The following is a 19,749-nucleotide window of genomic DNA, read 5'->3' as shown; positions in this document are numbered from 1 at the left end:
CTCTAATAAATTAGTAATTTGCTTACTATTAAACATAATTCTGAACATTGAGAGAAACAATTGAATTTGAGCATTATGTTTTATTTTACTTTTTTATTTTACTTTACCTGTTGTATCTAGTTCTTGGATGCTTTCTCTTCATTGCGTTTGTGTCAGTTCTTTGGTTTAGATTTACCATTGGGTGACCATATTAATACCAAAAAAATAAAATAAAATCAAAAGCACTTCAACTCCATGGCTTTATTCAAATTGTAAAACTTGATACTTTTGCTCGATTTAGAAAAATAGTCTTTTACCTTAAACTCATGAATAATTTTATCCTAAAATATTTTTTCTGGCTTAGTCATATAACATATTAGGACACAATTAGTTACTTTATGGTATTGTATATGTACATTATCAGAAGGTAACATATACTTTTCCTTTAGAAATTCAATAACAATGAACAAGGTCTCTCTCTTTTTAAGTTTTGTGGAGAGATAAGTGACAGGTAATGTACTAGATTAAATTCATTTTCCCTTACCTATCAAAATCAGCAGATTTGACTTTTTGTAAGAACCTATATATTGAGTTGTATTGCTAATCTACCTGAAAAGTTGACTATTTAAAAGTGGCATTGCAAATATATGTGCGGCAACCCATATTCATGAATTCATTTATTTATTTTTGTTCATTCATTAATGTTAACAAAATTTTTCAGCTTCTACTAAGTGCTAGACACTATTCTATGTCCTTGAAATATGCCTGTAAACAAAGCAGACAGAGATCACTATCTTTATAAAACTTACATTCCAGCTAGGAGAAAGACCATTAAAAAAAAATAAAAATAAACAACATAGTGTGTTAGAAGGTGATAAGTACCATAGAAAATATTAATAGAAGAGGAGCAGGAAAAGAGAGATAGGTAGATCTAGGAATAAGGGTTGAAATGTGTTCACCGAGTACAATGAGTGTGCCACAGTGATGGAGGCGGTTGTTGGTATGGGGGATTGGGGGATATACAGGAACTTCTTTTTTTTTTTTTTTTTTTGTGATGTATATATCTTCAAAAAAATACAATTCATAAAAATGATGGGGTGGGGGTGGGGAGTGGGGTATGTGGGAACCACTTATGTTTTTTATGTTTTTTTATGTTTTTTAAGGTAACATTCTTTGTGATCTATTAACTTTAATTAAAAAAGTGTTAAAAAAAAAAAGAATAGGATGGTTAAGCTAGGCCTTATTGAGGAGGTGAGGTTTGAGCAAAGATATGAAGGAGATGAGAGAATTAGCCATATAGATATCTAGGGGAAAAATATTCCAGGCTGAGGGAACAGTCAATATAAAGACTTTGCCTGGTGTGTTTTGAGGATCAGTAAGAAGGCGATTGTGGTAGGGTTGAATTACTGAGGGGGAGATTAGTTAGATATGAACTCAGAGAAGATACAGTGCAAGGGAGAGTGGTGGGGATATGGAGTTAAAGGGTTTTTGGGGTGAAGGGAGTTTGTGAAAGATGGGGCTGAATCATCTAAGCTTTAATCTTATAGGAAGGACACAGAGTGGTAACAATGAAAGTGATAAGGAGTTGTTTGAATGCTGAATGTTATTTGAAAGTAGGGTTAGTAAAATTTGCTGATGGATTGAATGTGGGGGATGAGAAAAAGAGAAGAACCAAGTGTGACTATAAAGTTTTTGGCTTAAGCAAATGAAAATATGGTGGTGTCATCACTGATAGGAAGATTTTAGGAAAAAGATCAGTTTGCTTTTGATACATCTATTAGTCAGCCAAAGGGGTGCTGATGCAAAATACCAGAAATTGGTTGGTTTTTATAAAGGGTATTTATTTGGGGTAGGAATTTACAGATACCAGGCCATAAAACATAAGTTACTTCCCTCACCAAAGTCTATTTTCATGTGTTGGAGCAAGATGGCTGCCGACGTCTGCGAGGGTTCAGGCTTCCTGGGTTCCTCCCTTCCTTCCTGGGGCTTGCTTCTCTTTCCTCTGTGTGCTTACTTCCTGGGGCTCCAGCTTAAGGCTTCAGCATCAAACTCCAGCATCAAAACTCCAACATCAAAAACCCTTCACCTCTGTCCTTTGCCATGTCTTTTATGTGTGAGTCCCCACCCACCAAGGGGTGGGGACTGAATACCTTACTGGCACAAGAAGTTTACCTGATTACTTAATCAAGTAAACTTCTGAATCCAATATAATCTAATATGCCCAGAGGAAAAGATCAGTTTATGAACATAATCCAATATTTCTTTTTGGAATTCATCAGTAATATCAAACTGTCACAATATGTTACATTTGAGATGTTTTTTAGACATCTAAGAAGAGATGTTGAGGAGGCAGTTGGATATATGGGTCTGGAGTTTGTTGGAAAGAGATTTGCACTATAGATATACATTTGGAGGTGGTTGGCTTAAAAATATTGAATTGGAAGACATAAGATTGGATGAGATCATCAAGGACATGAGTATAGGGATAGAATTGGTTAGTACCCTGGATCACAACTATAATTCAGACTATTCTGTGCTAGGCATTTATCTTCCCTCTTTATGGAGGCTTGCCTAATATTGAAGTATTTGTAACTGGTTATTTTTGTTGACTCTGACTTAGATAACTGAGATAAACAAATGCTGCTCTCAATCTACCTAATTCTAGAATTTGTCATTGTCAACTGATCAAAACCTAAGTCTTAAATCCTTCATAGAGCTGTATTGTGTTTTTATAGTGCATATTACTGTTCCAAGTATACTTAACAGGGCTTAGAGATCTCCTTTAAAGCCTAATTCTTATTTAGAGTGGATATGTCTTAAAGTTATTCCAATTGATGGAGGAACTATTCTCTATTCACCTTTAGTCAGGGTTATTTTGGGCAAATCAATTAACTTATTGGCTATCATTTTTCTTATCTGTATGGTGGAGATATTATTTGCTCTTGTCTGAGTCTTAGGATGATAATTTGGTGAAAGTGATTTGAAAATAGTAACTGCCTTGCTGTACAAATATGAGAACTGATAGAACCATAAAAGTTTCCTTCTTAACTAAGTAGATTGTTTATAATAGATCTTGATATACTAATTTCTTCTCCTTGTAACCAAGTTTAATGTCCTTTATTGATCAGTAAAAATTTAAATTTATGAACAAATTTACATGTTAGGCATACTATTAAAGTTATTCTGTAAGTATTATATATTTGCCAGTTTAATTAGATGGAGCAGCTTAATTTTTGTGCCTAAAAGAAATGATGATTTGTATGCTTTCATTATTTTTAATACTTCATTATTTTTGATGACCTTGAGGAAATATAACTTTAAGGGCTATAATTATTTAAAAATCTGTCTAAAATTTTTGAAATTAATATTTTTTAAATGTAAGTATTTTGGTAATATCAGTGTTTTCAAAATGTGTGCTTCAGGGCTATTTAAGGGAATGGGCTGATATGGTAGCGTGGAGGAGAAGTAGTTCTTTATCTTCTGCTTCAGCCATAGTGTAACCAATTTGAAATATTTTACATATTGAGACTCCATGTAAAACTTCATTTTGAGCATCTCTAGCTCAAAAATAATAAGTTGGAAACACTAATTTTGGGCAGTTTCTGTACAATGCTATATCATTGATATAAGCTGTGAGAATCAAGTATTATTGGAACAGATATAGTATAATTATCACTCATGCAATTCATTCTTTTATAAAATTAAAATATTGCTCAAACAGCTTAAAATGCATTAATATTGATACATAGCTTTTGGAGATTGTTTTTATGTAAAGGAAACTTTGGGCATTTTAACAAAGTCGAGTTTTTCTAATGTTTGTGTTAGAAGATAGGACATATAATTATGTTGTCTTGTTTTGCCTTTTATTGAGAATTTCAGATTCAGGATACATATTTAATCTTAGGTTTATTTATGGAGTGATTACACTAAGCTACATATACCTCTCTTTAAAAAAATCTCCTTCCTATCATATATTCCTCCCTTTATTTATTTTCCAAATTCTTTTTTGGGAAATTGCCTTTCAATCATTGAGGGTGGTTTTGATGGGATGATAAAATCTGGGTGTCTGTCTATTACAACCCTGGCTTTTCATCCTTTTAAAAAAAATCTCTGAATTGCCCAATATTTTTCTGATAAATTCCCATCTTTCCTTAAGTTAGTCAAAATCAGTTTCTGTGGGTTACGACCAAAGAAACCTGCCATACCATCCTGGAAATAGTGTTGGAGAGTATTTTTTCCTTTATTGGATTTATTTAAAACACTGAAAATAATTTTTGCCATGGTAAAGTTACTGATAAATATACAGCATAAAAATCTGCATTAGAAATAGTTCAAAGTTAGCAATATTTAATGTTTTTAATTGAGAATTACAAAGAAGTAAATAAATATAATTTGACCCTTTAAATATATATCACTTTAATAATAAATGAAAAAATTTTTTCATGGTGCAGTAGATTAAATATGAATTAAAGGTATAAGCTGAAACTGGATTAAAAAAAAAGCAGTCTAAAATTCTGGACCATAATCAATTGTCTCCCCCCTCCCCTCCCCCAGAATCCCGTTTGACTGGATCTACCTGTAGAATGATTGATTTTGGCTTCATTCTCTACCTTCTACTTTTATCAATTTTTTTACATTTCAGAAATGTTATGAGGAAACTCCATTCAGAATAATTTTTGTCTTTAGAGATCAAAGCCTGCTGTTGAAATATTAATCAATAAAAGGAGCACTCATCTGCCTAATCACCGAGGGAGATAAAAAATTCTGCTAGATTTTCCATTCTGCCTCTTGGTATGCAGCAATTACAGTTTTTCTAGTAACATTGGAAATTAGTATAGAAGTCTATTCATGAATTTGTAGCACTTTAGGGGAATTGCTGTTTCCCTCATCCAAAGACTTTAAATATTTATCCTTTTTTTGTGGAAGAGAGGTTGGTTTGTAAATTTAATTTGTGTAGAACAAATACAATTTTTGTACTGATTTCCATTTAAAAAATTAAAGACAGATTCCTTTAAGAAAACCTTTTCCAATGCAGAATTAGAATACATCGGGGGGAAGCGGACTTGGCCCAGTGGTTAGGGCATCCGTCTACCACTTGGGAGGTCCGCGGTTCAAACCCTGGGCCTCCTTGACCCATGTAGAGCTGGCCCATGCACAGTGCTGATGCGTGCAAGGAGTGCTGTGCCACGCAGGGGTGTCCTCTGCGTAGGGGAGGCCCACGCGCAAGGAATGCGCCCTGTAAGGAGAGCCGCCCAGCGGGAAAGAAAGTGCAGCCTGCCCAGGAATGGTGCCGCACACATGGAGAGCTGACACAACAAGATGACTCAACAAAAAGAGACACAGATTCCCATGCCGCAGACAACAACAGAAGCAGACAAAAAAGAACACTCAGCCAATAGACACAGAGAACAGACAACTGGGGTGGGAGGGGGGAAGGGGAGAGAAATAAATAAATAAATAAACAAATAAATAAATAAATAAATAAATCTTTAAAAAAAACATTGGAAAGGGAGAAAAAATGTAAGTCAGTGGTTCTGGGATAATTTTGGAAAATTTCAAAGCTTTTTTTTTTTTTTTTAAGGGAGGGTTGCATTTTATCACTTTTTTTTTTATCTTTTTTTTTTTTTATTGACTTTGTAATAATATTACATTAAAAATATATATGTGAGGTCCCATTCAACCCCACCCCCCCACCCCCCCTCTCCCCCCCCAACAACACTCGTTCCCATCATCATGACACATCCATTGGATTTGGTAAGTACATCTTTGGGCACCTCTGCACCTCATAGACAATGGTCCACATCATGGCCCATACTCTCCTCCATTCCATCCAGTGGGCCCTGTGAGGATCCACGATGTCCGGTGATCACCCCCGAGGCGCCATCCAGGGCAGCTCCACGTCCCAAATACGCCCCCACCTCTCATCTCTTCCTGCCCTTCCCCATACCCATCGTCCACCATGTCCACTTTTCCCAATCCAATGCCACCTCTTCTATGTGGACATTGGATTGGTTGTGTCCATTGCACCTCTATGTCGAGAGGAGGCTCAGATTCCACATGGATGCTGGCTGCCATCCTCCCATCACTCTAGGCTCCATGGTGTGGTGATTGTCCTTCTTCAACTCCATCTTAGCTGAGTGTGGTAAGTCCAATAAATCAGATTGTAGGTGCTGGAGTCTGTTGAGGCTCAGGACCTGGCTATCACATTATCAGTCCAGAGATTCAAATCCCCTAACTATATCTTAAACCCCAACGTTAACTGCACCTCCAGCAGATTAGTATGAAAGTCTTATGAAGGGAGATCCCATCTGAGTCCAGATTCATCACACATAAACACCATTTCCAGAGAGGGGCCATCTGCCCTGGTAGTAAACCCCATCGGCCATGACCATAACTCTCATGGGTCTCTTTAGCCTTCATAGGAACCAATATCTGGGGGTTGTATCTGCTTTATCTGTCTCTCTGACTCTGCTCAGTTGTGCATGAGGGCAATCCTTCTGCCAGCCTCCAGACTCTTTTTTAGAAACTCGTAGCCATATAAACTCATTTCTCCTTTCCATTTCCCCCTTACTTTAGGTCAAACAGCATTTTAAAGTCATGTTGTTTTATGTAGACATGGATATTCTGCTGATCCGCATTGAACCTTCCATATAAGGTCCTTTTCCAGTTGCATCATCAGTTGGTATTTGATAGTGGTCCCTCGTTGCCAGGGAGGCTCATCCCCGGGTGTCATGTCCCACGCTGGAGGGAAGGCATTGCATTTACATGCTGAGTTTGGCTTCGAGACTGGCCACATTTGAGTAACATGAAGGCTGACAGGAGGAAATTCCCAGGCACAATGTTGCTGTAGGCCTTGTTCTTATTTTAGGTTTATCAGCTCACAAGCATAGTCATTAGCATCAGGGGCTCACTGTTGAACCCTCACTCCCTTCCGGTCCCCGCCGCTGTACCTGGGAGACTATCGCTGCTCCCCTAGGGACCACAACAGAGCACCACTGGCCAGGAACCCAGTACCCCCCCTGCTGGGTTTTTAATTGTTGCCACTATGAGTATATCCAATCATTACCATGCACCCTGGACATATGTTCTGTACAGCTCCCTGTCAGCCATATATCACCTGTCATTGGTATCCCATACCAGTATCCCTCCATTGCCATTGTTGAAACACTCTGTGATCCAGAACTCCCCGAAATTTGAAGCCCAATGTAATGTCATGGTCCCTTACTAGGGAATGGCATATAGCGATGGGTTTAAAGGATAGATAAAGAACTTGGATAAAGTTAGATAAAGAACTTAGATAAAGAATGTTGACTTGAAAAAATTCCACATCCTATCCTTTTTTTTTTTTCCCCCCCCTCCCCCCTAATTATTCAGCGTTTCTTCGTAGGAGTCCTAGACCACAGCAATGCATATATATAATATACAGCACTCCCATACATCCACCACAACACCTTTTTCCTTCCACAGCGATACTCTTACACCCTATTCACATCATATTTACTTAAGGTGATGTACAGAGTCTGAGATATTAGCTTTCTAACATGGTAATATCTGTGCTTACATTATGGTGCATACTTTAGGATACACAGTTCTTTACATTTTTAGTTCTCCTATGTTTTACATTATGGTTTACATTATCAGTCTGTCGTCTCCTATATGTTATGGTGTAATATTACATGTTTTATATCCATCCTTGTGTACTCTCAAGAAACTCCTCCCTTGCCCCCCATTTACTTTGGTTCCACACATTTAACGTCCATTTTCCCTTCCACCTTGGTGCCCACAGTGACAGTCAACCTCCGTTTCCTGAGGAGCCACTTCCAGAGATAGATGGAATAGTGTTTAGGGCCTAACTTGCTCATCTGCCCCAGTGCCCTGGGAGCCACCCTTTCTCTCGAGGGATAGAGTTCCCTCTATTTGGTGGGATTAGTCCTCCCCAGGATGTGGGTCCACCCCCACTCTCACTACTTGGGATTCTACCCCATGGTGTCACCCACTCTGGCAGAATGAGCATTTAGACATTCCCCAGGAGCCCGTCCTGCATCAGACCCTCCCCTCCGAGCATTCTAAACAGGTAACCCTCTTTATTATATTTTGATATTATTTTCTCGGCATTTTACTCTCCACCACCTCCTAACCCAATTTCAAAGCTTTGTAGTGCTTTCTTTATTCTGGGTTTTGTCCTTTGCAATTATTTGTCAAATCTGTTTACCTGTGATTATAGGAAGGTTTTTCTTGTAATTGTTAGTTTTTTTTTGGCTTGTATATTTATATATAGTCTGCATTAACCTATTTTGCCAGTTGACCTAATTGCGTTTAGTTTCCTTATATGTAAAATGAGGGGGTTGACTTAATAAAACTATTACTGTTATCAAGCACTTATAGTAGTAAATATATTTTTTTAAAGATTTATTTTTTTTTTATTTCTTTTCCCTTCCCCCCCCGCCAGTTGTCTGTTTTCTGTGTCCATTCCCTGTGTGTTCTTCTGTGACCGCTTCTATCCTTATCAGTGGCACCAGGAATCTTTCTTTTCGTTGTGTCATCTTGTTGTGTCAGCTCTCCGTGTGTGCGGTGGCTTCTCCTTACGGGGTGTACTCCTTGCACATGGGGCTCCCCTATACAGGGGACACCCCTGCATGGCACAGCACTTCTTGTGTGTGTCAGCACTGCGCATGGGCCAGCTCCACACAGGTCAAGGAGGCCCAGGGTTTGAACCGCGGACCTCCCATGTGGTAGGCGGATGCCCTATCCATTGGGCCAAGTTTGCTTACCTATAGTATTAAATATTAAGCACTTCGCATACATTTCCATTTTATCCTCACAAAAGCCTATGTTCTTTTAGGTGTAATCTCAATGATTAAACTGAAGCTTAGAGAAGTTAAAAGTACTTGTCTGAAGTTTCACATCTAGTAAGTAGGAAAGCTAGTTTTGACTCCATAGCTCATGTTCTTAATCCTTTACAGCTCTAAGATACTTTCCATTCATCCATTCATTCACTGATTCAATGAGTGAGGCCGATCATATAGGGGGTTAAGCTATGTTAAAGATATTTAAATTTTATTTTGAGTAAAGGAGTGATAGGACCTGAGAGCTGATTTATATTTTTAATCATTCTGATTGCATTGTGGAGAGTCAAATAAGGTAGGAAGGGAGTGAGAATGGAAATAAGGAGACCAGTTTGGAGAAAAATTTTGTGATAGTTCAGGTGAAAGTAAATGGTGGCTTGGACTAGGATGGTAATGGTAGAGGAGGAGAGGTCAGCGGCTATATCTGATAGTGATAGAATTAAAAATTGTTTACAACTACTAAGGCACACACACTCAGGCACCACCCAATCAAAATGAATGCTGGCATTAGGATTGGAGCTGGGTTGTGCAAAATAATAAAGTTTTCCATTTCTGATTTTTAAAATTGGGTCATTATCAAAGAGATAATCTAAGATGCTATTTACTTTGGATCCAAAAAATGCAGACGCACAGAATGTAGGTATTAGAGAAGACCCTGAGGATGAATGAATGAATGCATAAATGAGTGAACAAATGATGAAAACTGTATAGCCAGTGATTCTCAAATCAGGGTCTGCTTGGAAGTGTTAAAAATTTTTGTGGTTCAATATAACCTAAATTTTTTTTATATAAGCAAATTTAGGATCTTATTCTTGACCACTTTATAATTGAGAATTGCCATTTGATTGCAATGCCAGAATTTGTGTTGACTATTTTGAGGATCTTATTATGGTCAATCAGGTGTAGCAGGGAGGAGAGACACAGAAGATGCTTGTAAGAAATGTTATTATACTCATTGGTCCTAGAGACAGAGTTACAGCTTACCTCACAGGGTCACATGGGGAATATGTCATGAGCGTGAGGCTCAACCAAGTGGGTGGGAAATCAAAGAAGAGCATGTGGACCAGGGAACTATGCTGTTTATAGCATTATAGGGTGGAGTTTTAGTGGTTGGTCAGTCATGGATGACTAGGGTGTATTTATTTGAATTTGGCACCCTGTGAGGCTAGTGAGGAGGGGAGTCTGACAGGGACAGCTTGAGAATTCACCATCAGGAAAGGACATTGGTAGCCTGTGTGTGTGTGGGTGTGTGAAAGAGACCCAGAATGGGTAAAGCTTCATTGACCAAACGTGGACTCTTAGTTTTCTTTCTCTTATTTCAGCTACTGAGTTGGGGCCAAGTAGTATCCATTTAATTATTGTAGGCTAAAGAGAATGTAACTGAAATATACTGATGCTTTTGTGATGAGTAAAGGACAAATGATGCTATGGCATGTTAAATGAACACCTTATAGAAGGTGGTGAAAAGAAAAGTGATGGAAGAACTATATTATCAAAATAATATAGTTATACCAAAATTATGTTAAAAAGGTATTGTATGAATTTGTGTACTTTTAAACTGGGGACAAATGATTTAGTTTGAGTAAAACCTCACACATTATATTAAATAAATATTAAATTTATTGGTTTTAAAAATTTGTTTACATTTAATTTATAAATACATTTTGGTTTTATATTCATAAAAGAATTTTAAGCATAAGAGAGTTTATATCTAGTTTTTTGTTTGAGTATATTTTAAATTGCCCTTAAAATAATGTGAGTTCTTAAGTTTAATGAAAATATATTTCCTTTAGAAGAGTTTCTTCCATTACTTAAGTTTGAGAATCATTGATCAAGACTAGCTCCCTAAATTTTACAGATGGGGAAACCAAGAATCATGAGTAACGTCATGAATTTGGATAGAAAAGGTAGTGTTTTAAACTTTGTAGTATTTGAAATTGTTCTGCACTAATTAATAGTTTTTATTTTATTATGCATAATAAAATCTTTTTCTCTTTGAGGATATAGAAGCCTCCCTGTTCAAGCCAATTTTGGTTCTTTTTAGTAATGATGCTGAGAAAAAAGTAGTCTTTATTTTTTATTATTTATATTTGTTTTTTAATAGTTTATAATTTATGAATGTTTTTGTTTCCACTTTAAAAAAAATTAAATATTTATACAATCCTTAGGATTACTATTTGCATTTTATAGATGAAAGCTTGAGGATGGGCAAGGGAAACAGACTTGCCCAAGGTCATAGGTCATGCTGCTAGTAAGTGACTTAACTGAAATTTGAGTAGATTGTTTTACATTTTAGTATTTAGAAACATACTAAAGTAAATCTGAAATTTTATATTGTTTAAATAAACGTTAAGATTGTGATATTTATTTGAATTTATCCAAGTCTGATTGAATGTATGGTTCTTTTATCCCTCTAGGCATTACATTTGTTAGAAATTTTCTTATTTATATTTCAGGATGTTTCTTATGTACACTCTATTTATTAATATAACGACATTGAATTTTTAAATTCTCATAATCCATTTTATGTCTTTAAGGTTTTTGTTTAATGCAGTGTGTTTGATTTTTTTTTTTCAAATAGGTCCTGATTGTTCTTTGAATGTTCCTTCTACTGAGTCTTACTGGATTCTGCCAAATGTTAAACCCTTCAGTCCTTCTGTAGGTCGGGCTTCACATAAAGCTGTTTTGCATGGGAAATTTATGTGGGTGATTGGAGGATATACTTTTAACTACAGTTCTTTTCAAATGGTCCTGAAGTAAGTAATTTTATCAGGTTTGCACAATCTACTTTTTAAGTTGAATTATTTTTGTAGTAAGACCATCCTATGTGTCTTGATATATTGCTGTCCAAACTTAAGAATTTGTTTTGGTTGTGATTGTATCTATTTGCTACATGGGACTGATTTGTACATTTAAACTCAATGTGTCTATAGTTAATTATTGGTGGTTGTATATTTAGGGTTTGTGTATGTGTGTAGAAATTTCATTACCTCTCTAGAGTGGTTTTAATCAGTTTGTATAGGGAAGTACTAACTTCATATAAGGGGAGGCTGTGCCTTTTTTGGGCATTATGAATGCTACTACCTTTTATTTTTTCACAATTAATTGTAATTGCTTATATAAAAATTCTGTAAATTTAATTTACCTGAATTTTTACTTTGTATATACTTTACAAGCATTTGTTGATAGAACAGTGCCAGTATGTAGAAAATAGATCATTCATTTACTGTGGGCTCAATAGAGACCCACCTCTGCACAATTGAGTGACAAGGGTAATCACATGGATGGGGCTTTAGCCAATTTTTTTTTTTTTTCCCTAGCAGATTGTGTTTTATGAGCCATTCAGCAACAAAATAAAAGAGAAAATAGGAAGAATCAATTATCAATGTTGTTTTCAGGGGTCATATTCATAGTATGTAATAACTGGTACTACAACAAAGGCATCAACCAATCAGAACTGGCATTGGACATTATACCATAATGGAGTGTATTAGTCTGGCAAAGGGGTGGTAATGCAAAGTACCAGAAATCTGTTGACTTTTATAAAGAGTATTTATTTGAAGTAAAAACTTACACTTATAAGACCCTGAAGAGTCCAACTCAAGGTTGCTTTCTTACCAAAGCCAGTTGCCATGTGTTAAAGCAAGATCGTTGTTGATCTCTTGGGGTTTTCAGCCTTCCACTCTGGGCTTCCTCTTTCTCTTGAGGCTCAGTGAGCTTCTTTCCCATCTCAGTTGTAGGATGACATAGGGCTGGTCTCTCAGGGCTTCCTTTATGGTCTTGGCTTTCTTCCCAAGGTCAGCTGTAAGCTATCAGGTAAATGGCTTATCTATCCCCAGGGCCCTGGATCAAAAATGATAGAGCTCTCTCTCTCCCTGTGTGTTTTCTTGAGTGAGTGCCCATTTATATCAGCCCATCAAAAGGGAGGGGACTCAACCTGAGTCACGCCTTACTGATGTGGTAGAATCAAAAGCCCTAAATTGATTTTATCAAGTAAACTTAATCATAGGCTCCTCACTAAATTTAATACAATCAAAGTGTATCACACCCAGAGGAATAGATTAGTTTACAAATATAATTTTTTCTCTTTTGGAGATTCACAAAATAATCTCAAACTGCCACATGGCTTTTACACAGTAGGGTTACCATATTTAGCATATAAATATATTGGACACACAGTTATATTTGTGTTTTAGATAAACAACAAGTGCTTTTTTAGTATTAGGTCAGTCCCATACTATATATATATCTATATATATTGTGTTTTGTTTTCTTCCAAACGTTGCATGGGCCCTACTTATACTAAAGAGTTAGTCATTGCCTGTCTGAAGTTCATATTATTTGGTAATCCTACCCACTGAACATATTAGCCATGTTAATTTCGGAGATTTAAGAAATTCTGAGTATAAGAGAAAATTACTTTAAAACTATGATTGAAAATAACTGAAATTAAACTATGGATGAAAATAAAATAAAATGAATTCTGGAGAGAGGGTGGGATAATTTTTGGTAAATATTTAAGTGACCATTATAGTTAGAATTCCATAACAAAGTATATGAAGAGTATAGTAGAAAGAATTGAAAGAGAGTTGGGATCAAAATGAATTGTTAAGAGGTAAATGGAATCTGAAAAGATTATGGTATTTAAATGTGGAAACTAAAATGAAAAGCTTATGAGAATAGATTAAAATTTTGAATTAAGTTGTGATATTTGTAAAGTTGTGTTGTGAAGATAAAGGGCAAAATTATCAGGGAAACATGGAAATCTTAAAAGTTTGTGTTTTGTGCAAATTGAATAGCATATTAAAAACTAAATGATGGCTATTACTTGATTTTCTCCTAAACCTGTATATTTTCCATTTGAACTGGATTGTTTGTTTATTTTTTTGTCTGAATCCTGATTCTTCTGGTACATTGTTTGTATAGATTTGTAATAAGCTATGAGGTTTTTGGGATTGTTATAAAAATCAGATTAGAAGTAACTTTGTTGTTATTTTCAAAGTTTAGAGAATATCTTGTCATCATTATGAATGTAGTTCAATTGTAGGTAAGGATATTTAAACAGCATTTAGAAGTGATAGTATATTCTATAATGGAATTTAACTGTGGTGTAGATGTTACATTTCAAGACAGAATCACTCAGTAAATGATGTAAAAGCTCTGCATTAGTGTCTTAAATGAAAGCATGTTTTATAAAACATATGCACATTGACATTAATGAAAATAAATTTGTATTCATGAGCTGAACAAAGTTTTGAGCACTTACTTTGTGCTGGGTGCTTGAGATATGTCAGGGATATAAGAAAATGCCTCTTTCTTTGCAGAGTTAGTATAGACAGACAATGAAAAAATAAACACAATAAACATGAAAAATAAGTAAAGTATATGTATACATAGATAGATAGATAGATAGACAGACAGACAGACAGACAGATAGATAGATAGCAGGGATGATCAGGTCAGGAGTGCCAAAAGGGAGAGTTACAGTTTTCGAATAGAATTATCAAGGCTGGCTTCATGGAAAATGTGAGAACTTTATAAAGACTTAAAGGAGGTAAGGGAGTTGGCAGCACAGTTATCTGGAGGCAGAGAGAAGAACCAAACAAAAGCCTTGCTACAGGCATGGAATATATGACGGGGAAGTTTGGAACAATTTGCCACATGGTACATCATGGGAACACAGACGCAGGCACCTTTCAGCAAATGACTGGTTTATTAGACAGTACAAAGAGTCCAAAAGAGCAAGGGGAGAGATCCTAATGGTGTTCTCCCAGGGAAGTGAAACTGCTCAGGTCAGCGTTGGTGGATGGCAGCTCTGCACGTGTGGGAGGGGAGGAAGTGTGTGCTTCCTGACAGAGTATTTATCGATCCCTGTGGGAGGGTCCCTGCCACTGAGAGTTTCCTGTCCTGATAAGCATCTGGGCTGCTTGTTTCTGGTTAACCTGTTTAAGGTCTAATGAGGCCTCAAAGTCTTGAAGGAGGTAAGGGAGTTGGCCCCGCAATTATTTGGAGGCAGAGAGAAGAACCAAACAAAAGCCTTGCTACAGGCATGGAATATATAATGGGGAAGTATGCAACAAGCACTGTAATTGTTGCCTGAATGAAACTTATTTAACACATATTTTCTCCATAATCACAGCCTTTTTGTGTTTAGGAACACTAGACAGTACCTGCAACACTATGCTTGGGGGTCATTTTAAACAGCAAAATTACCAACAAAAGGCATGAAAGTGTGAAAAATGTGGCACTAAATATACCATGAAAAGGATATTTGTTTACTATATAAAAGCTAGAACAAGAAGGCAGAATGCTGCCTTGTTCAGTTTCAGTTGGTCATGTGTGAGTTGGTGATCCAAATTTTTCACTGCTTTGAGTATTTTCTGTGAATGACCACAAAGCTACCACGAGTATCAATTTTGGGATTACAAATAAATTTTAACAGGCAGATTTCACAAATACAGAATCCATGAATAATGAAGCTATTTAATCAACTATATATGCATCTTGGCTAATTTATGCCATGCTAAGCTGAGTATGTATGTGAAAGTATACAAATGAATACATAAAGGAATGGCTGTTGTAAAAATGGAGAGCATTTTCATCTATTTCCAGAAGAAAAAGCTGACTTTTTTTTGTTTAAAAATGTAGGACACTCAATGTTGTTTAGGTTGATCAGTTGGTTGATATGAATAAAAGTAATAAAAAAATTACTTCTAGTAATAAGTGTCCTAGTATATATATAATACATTTAGAGTATTGAATCTAATTTAATGAATACTTAGATACAAGTGAAGAAAAGCACATGTAAATTAAAAAACTGAAAATAAATTTTAGCTTATGAAGTTATTTTATTTTCTTGTTTTTAGTTACAATTTGGAAAGCAACATATGGAATGTAGGAACTCTATCAAGGGGACCACTCCAGAGATATGGACATTCTCTTGCTATATATCAGGTATGGATTCTGTTTTTAAAATTTTAATTAGTTATTTTTATGTATATGTGGGTATCTTTTTAATTTAATTTTATTATTTTATTATTTTTTATTTTATATTTTATTTTACCAGGGCTGCTATAACAAATATCACAGCCTGATTGTCTTAAAAAACAAAAAACAGGAACTTATTGCCTCACAGTTTTAGAGGCCAGAAATTCAAAATGAAAATTCTTCCTCTTGTCTCTGTAGCTTTCTGGTGGTGGCAGTCCATAACTCCATCTCTGCCTCTGTCGTATGGTGATCGGCCTCTTTTTGTCTCCTCTTCCCTTCTAAGTGGGAATTAAGGCCCACCCTGACTCAGTCTGGCCTTTTATTAGTAGGACCTTGGAAGATTCTATTTACAATGAATTCCCATCCACAGGACCAAGGGTTAGGACTTGAAATGTCTGTGGGAGAACTAATACAATTCATAATAGTGGGATTCATGAATTGACCATAATTAAAAGCCATTTAAATGGCTTTTATTTTGAATCAACAAAGATTCATGTATTTTATATTCTGTGGTTAGGTCTTCCAAATCAGACTTTTTATACATTTTGTATGTTTATTAAAAAAGTATGGAAAATAAAGGAGCAGGATAAAGAATAAAATAAAAATGGCCCATGATGCTACCATTCTTTTTTCCTATTTATATGCATGTTTTGAAAATAAAATGTACTCCCTTCCCTCAAATATTTTTGTCTTTTTTTCAGTTTTGTTTTTCAGTTTTATTTTTTTGCTTTTTTGTTTTTTTGGTAACAGCTTTATTCAGATGTAATTCATATGTTATACCATCCACTTGTTCAATGTGTATAATTTGATGATTTTTAGTATATACACAGAACTGTGCAATAGTCAATTTTAGAACATGCTCATCACCTCAAAAAGAAACCCCATATCTTTAGCTATTGCCCTTCATCTTCTCATTCCCCAGTCCTAAGCAACCACTAATCTATTTTTTACCTGTCTCTACTTGTCTATTCTGGACATTTCAATATATGGAATCATACTGTGTTATCTTTGTGACTGCCCTATTTCACTTAGTACAATGTTTTTAAGGCTAAACCATGTTGTAGCATATATCAGTACTTCATTCCTTTTTATGGCTTAATACTATTCCATTACATGTAGATACCACATTTTGTCTATTCATTCATCAGTTGCTGCACATTTGAGTTTTCACCTTTTGGCTTTTGTGAATAATGCTGCTATGAACATTTGTGTACAAGTTTTTGCATGGTTATAGATGTGTTCAGTTTGGTGGGTATAAACCTAGGAGGAGAATGGATGAGTCATATGGTAACTCTGTTTAACTTCTGAGGAACTGCCAGACTTTTCAAAGTGGCTGCATCATTTTACATTCTAACCAGCAGTATAGGAAGGTTCAGATATTCTACATCCTTGCCAACACTTATTATTATCTGATGTTTTGATTATAGCCACTGATGGCTGTGAAGTGGTATCTCCTTGAGGCTTTCATATTTTATTTCCCTGATCACTAATGATGTTGTGATGGTTAAGTTCATGTGTGTGTCAACTCGATCAGGTTTTAGTGTCCATTTGTTTGGTCAAGCAAACACTGGCCTGATTATTAATGTGAGGACATTTCATGGACTTAAATGATCAGAAATTTGATTGCATCTATGACTGAATATACTGTGTTCAACTGAGGATACTACCTTCAACATTGAGAGATGTCTCATCCAATAATTGAAGGCTTTAAAAGGGGAAGGGTGATTTCAGCAGTCAGAGGAGAGGATGTCCATCTCTACTTCAGCCAGCCAGCTTCTCCTTGGAAACTGATTGAAAACCTTCATTGGCGTTTCCAGCTTGTGTCCTCCCCTGTGGAATTTGGACTAGTGCATCCCCACAGTCATGTGAGACAATTCTTTAAAAAAAATCATAATATTTACAGATATCTTCTGTCAGTTCTGTTTTCTTAGAGAACCATGCCTATTACAGTTTTGGTATCAGGAGTGGTTCTTGGGAAACAGAATCTTGAGGATGAGATTTCTGAATTGGTTCTGGGGTTTTTAGAATTTGATTCAAAGGCGCTGATGATACTATTTCCAATAATCTCAGTGGCACTGATAGTCCATGGCATAAGTTGGCACTAGAGATATGTAAAATATCACCACTGGATACAGCTACTAAAATGCTTATAAGAAGCAAGGTTCTTGTAAGCATTTGAGAACAAATCTTATAGGGTTTTGTGGAGTTGAAACATATAAATATGCTGGATACAGTTTTAAAATAAAAGGCGTCAAATCTGTAACTTAAGTGCTGCAAGAAGGATGTGAAAATTTTTATGTGTTTCCTGAAAGAAAGTTTCTTTCATTGAGTTAGTGGCTGAGTTACAACATAAGCTAAATACTGAACCTTGCAGGGTGTCTGCTGCCAAACTGAGGGCATTGATCAGAAAGGAGTGGGATCCTGAAAACTGAAATGGAGACATGTAGATTGATAATGATGGTGGTGGGGACATTGAAACCTTAAATTCTGCTGGGTCTTTGCCAGATAAACTTATAGTGATCTGCCTGAGGAGCAAGCTTCCTGACCTCCAGTCTGCCTTGAGGAATCTGCCATCCAACCTCTACCTGAAGAGATTAGTTCTGCTCTGCCTGATAAACCTATAACCATCTCCCCTGAGTAAATAGCCTTCACTCCTCTGTCTGAAGAGATTAATCCTGTTTCACCAGATGAAACTGCGATGGAATGTCCTGAGATAGTTGGCTTGCAAGATACTTCTAATTATTCTTGTATCCCACCCCCACCATCTTGCTTTTCTTCCAGACCAATAACTAGATTGTAGTTTCAACATGCTCCAAAAGGTGAAGTACAATTTGTGACCCCTAAGAAGGTATCCTTTGCTCTGAAAGAACTGCATGATTTTTCCAATTTATATAGAAAGAATGAAGGGAATGGATATTAACAGTGTGGGATAGTGGTGGAATGTATAAAGTGGGATCAGGCGGAATTTATTGATACGGGCCCACTAAGCAGAGATTCTGGATTCAACGTTGTAGCTTGAGTGGGAGCTCTAACAGTTTGTTTGGGTAATTGGCTGCAACATAGACCAAAAGGTGGCCTACATTACCTGAGGTCAAAATGCCAGAACTGCCTTGGTATAATGTAGGTGAGGGGATCCAAAGGCTTAAAGAGCTTGTAATGTTAGAGTGGATTTATCATATAAAATCTGCTCATCCATCCTAGTAATGTACAGAGGATACCTTTCCCCAGGACTGTGAGGAGTAAATTTGTAAGACTAACTCTATCATCCCTGAAAAACTCCATGGTCACTCTTTGTAGATCAGATATTACCCTGAGAACTGCTGCCACTGAACTTGGATCCTTACACACACTGGGGATGATCTGATCCTGGATTAGCAGAAGCCAAAGTGGCAGCACTGACTCTCCAAAGGCAAGGTGGGCGTGGCTACCATAATGGACAGTAGAGTAAAAGCAGCACTCAGAATAGTCTGACTTGCAGAGACCTATGGCTTTGGCTATAAGATAATGGGATACCTAGAAATAAAACAGTTGCATAGTCTACTAAAGTCTTTTTAATCTGTATAAGCAGTTGAGTTCTAGGTCAAGTGAATAAAAGTCTAACTTGAATTACAAAAACAGAATCATGGCTCCTTAGTCAATTCCCAGACTTGAGACAGTTTACAGACGCAGAGCCCCTTGAATGAGGGAAGGCCAGGTCCCCTTAGGGACCTGTTACACTGCCAAAAATTTATACCGCTAATTTTCCTCTTAGCTTTTTCTATTCACCCAAGAGACTTACAGCTTTTTACTGGGGGTAACCATGCATTGGGGACAAGTAAATGAACAGATATTTTGGGGATTATTAGACGCTAACTCAGAAGTAACATTAATTCCAGAAGATCCAAATGTCACTGTACTCCACCAGTCAGACTAAGGGTTTATAGAGGTGAGGTGATCA

General features: G+C 36.4%; 1 protein-coding gene across 7 annotated transcripts in view; it reads left to right on the top strand.

The window, feature by feature from the left end:
- Nucleotides 1-19,749, top strand: part of ATRNL1 (attractin like 1) — an 899,374-nt gene that overhangs the window by 65,359 nt on the left and 814,266 nt on the right. For all 7 annotated transcript variants that reach the window (XR_011648991.1, XM_058298321.1, XM_058298320.2 and 4 more), the window contains exons 6-7: nt 11,407-11,581; nt 15,692-15,779. Coding sequence is in view for 6 of the 7 variants with exons in the window: in XM_058298321.1 (XP_058154304.1) it covers nt 11,407-11,581; nt 15,692-15,779 (263 nt within the window). In the remaining variant the exon portion in view is untranslated. The remainder of the gene's footprint in view (nt 1-11,406; nt 11,582-15,691; nt 15,780-19,749) is intronic.

The sequence above is a fragment of the Dasypus novemcinctus genome, chromosome 6, assembly GCF_030445035.2.
Source record: "Dasypus novemcinctus isolate mDasNov1 chromosome 6, mDasNov1.1.hap2, whole genome shotgun sequence".
NCBI classification, from domain to species: domain Eukaryota; kingdom Metazoa; phylum Chordata; class Mammalia; order Cingulata; family Dasypodidae; genus Dasypus; species Dasypus novemcinctus.
This window is presented reverse-complemented; position numbering and strand designations above follow the sequence as displayed.